This window comes from Arachis ipaensis, chromosome B04 (assembly GCF_000816755.2).
Source record: "Arachis ipaensis cultivar K30076 chromosome B04, Araip1.1, whole genome shotgun sequence".
NCBI classification, from domain to species: Eukaryota; Viridiplantae; Streptophyta; class Magnoliopsida; order Fabales; family Fabaceae; genus Arachis; species Arachis ipaensis.
Window position 1 is genome coordinate 111,983,761 of NC_029788.2, and position 2,013 is coordinate 111,985,773.

At 30.9% G+C, this 2,013-nt stretch overlaps 1 protein-coding gene across 1 annotated transcript in view; it reads right to left on the bottom strand.

The window, feature by feature from the left end:
* The window catches only part of LOC107639712 (probable WRKY transcription factor 70), a 5,009-nt gene extending 3,788 nt beyond the window's left edge, over window positions 1–1,221 (bottom strand). Inside the window, exon 1 of the mRNA XM_016343280.2 lies at window positions 759–1,221. Coding sequence (XP_016198766.1) covers window positions 759–1,096 — 338 coding nt within the window. The 5' untranslated portion in view covers window positions 1,097–1,221. The remainder of the gene's footprint in view (window positions 1–758) is intronic.

Here is a 2,013-nt window from a genome sequence, read left to right on the forward strand (position 1 = left end):
TATGGGATATGGCCAATTTTTTTTTTCTTTATAGGCACATATGCCCAATTATTACAAGGTATTGTCCCTCCCATGTGAGCACGGAAAAATGAAATGAACAATAATTAATATGGGGGTCCAGTTTGAGTGCATATGTAAAGGACAAAATAGAATAAAAAGCATGAGGTTATAAAAGGCACAAACTATTTAACATGAGTACATGGTAATTAACCTTACATATATAATGTTAAAAAAGGTTCAAAGGTCATATAATTGGCAAGTTACAACTGTATAAGAATTAAGAAAAGTGTCCTTTTAAAGGTTATAAATATTTTAAAAATCTAAAAACGGATAAGCTAAAAGAAAGCTCCTCTTTAACTTTCAAAACCAAGCCAAATTAAAAACAAAAAAAAAAGGGTAAACAAACAATATCAACAAATTAAATTTATCATATCAATAAAAAATCCTTGTGTACTTTAGGGCTCATGATTGAAAAACTATATTGTAGATTATTCAAATCAAATGACTATGTTCAAATTCATATCTGTCAAAATTTTTCAGTTTTTTCTCGAATTTAAGACTATCTAAATGATAATACTTTAATCTCTTGATTCATCAGATTCAAAATTGAAATACATACTTTTAACCGATACTCCATTCTAAACCGTTTATATTCTGTTCAGGATGGAGTTCAAGTTGAAAAATTAGTTTGATTTTTTTCTTATTTTTTTAAAATTAAAATTATATATTTAAAAGAAAACAAGACAAGAATTAATTACCTTCTCTTGTAACATCCTCTACGTTCTTTATGAACGGAGCTCTTGCAATTACTCTCAAGTGAATCCTCAGACTTGGTTGGATTGATCCCACATGAAGAAGGAACATCACAGACCTCATCACAATTATTAGAACTAGGGTTCTTGTTCAAGATCAAGAGTGAGTTTGTGAATGACATAAGAACCTTCTCCACAAGTTGTTCACCATCAACACCACCATCACCACCATTGATCACAACCCTAAGCTTGTTTGCAAATTCACGACCCTTCTCAAGCTCCTCAATTGCCTTCCTACGACCCAATAAATTATTACCATTACTAATATTCTCCGTAATAAACATAATATATTTTGGAAATTTGATTCAAACTCTGTAAATAACAAGTAGTTTTCCTTGTTCTTGGGGTGTCACAATTTTTTGTCACTACCACAAGCACGAACACTACTATAGTGAGGTCTTGCTTGGTGGGTAGTATTTATATTTTGGAAAATAATAATATAATAACTAATATTAGCTTAGGGGAAAAAATAATAAGAACAATGAGAGAAGTTGGAAATTTGCACATGCTGCGAAGGTTAAGGGAACCTAGCAAGAAAGTTCAATCCTTTGGTATATCCACGCTCTAAATTTGAGCGTGTATGTCACTGCTAATGAGAATCTGCCACGTGTATAGGGAAGGTTTAGTTGTTGAACTGGAACGGAGGGTGCATTTGGGGTTAAAATCTTACGGAAGACATAAAACGTCACTATGCTGTCGTCACTATAATTCAATTTAAATAAGCCGCAACTGTATAAAGTAGTTTAGTGAAACGACCGTTTTGCCCTTACGAGGTTCGTATGAGTGAGTGAGAAATAAAAGGGGATTCACGTAAGGACAAGGGATGAGTGGTTGGCAATTAAAGAGTAAAGAGGGTATGAGATTTGGATAAGGATGAGAACAAAAGCAGTGCATCGAACGGTCACGTTCATTCCGGGTTCACCATGATCAATATCAACCCTCCATTACAAAAATATATTCTCAAGTTAGGATGAATTTGGTTAACTTTATTTTATTAATTCTTATTTGTATAAATTTTTTTTAAATAATTGATTATGACAATTCATTCATATTTGGATATTTTATTTGAAAAGTGATTTTAAGATGATTTATTGTATTTTGTATTATTTTTAAGTGATATAATAGCAAATATTAGAATAAAATATTTGTTTATATTTTTTAATATTCAATATTTGAGATCAAATTGATAAAGTATTACAAT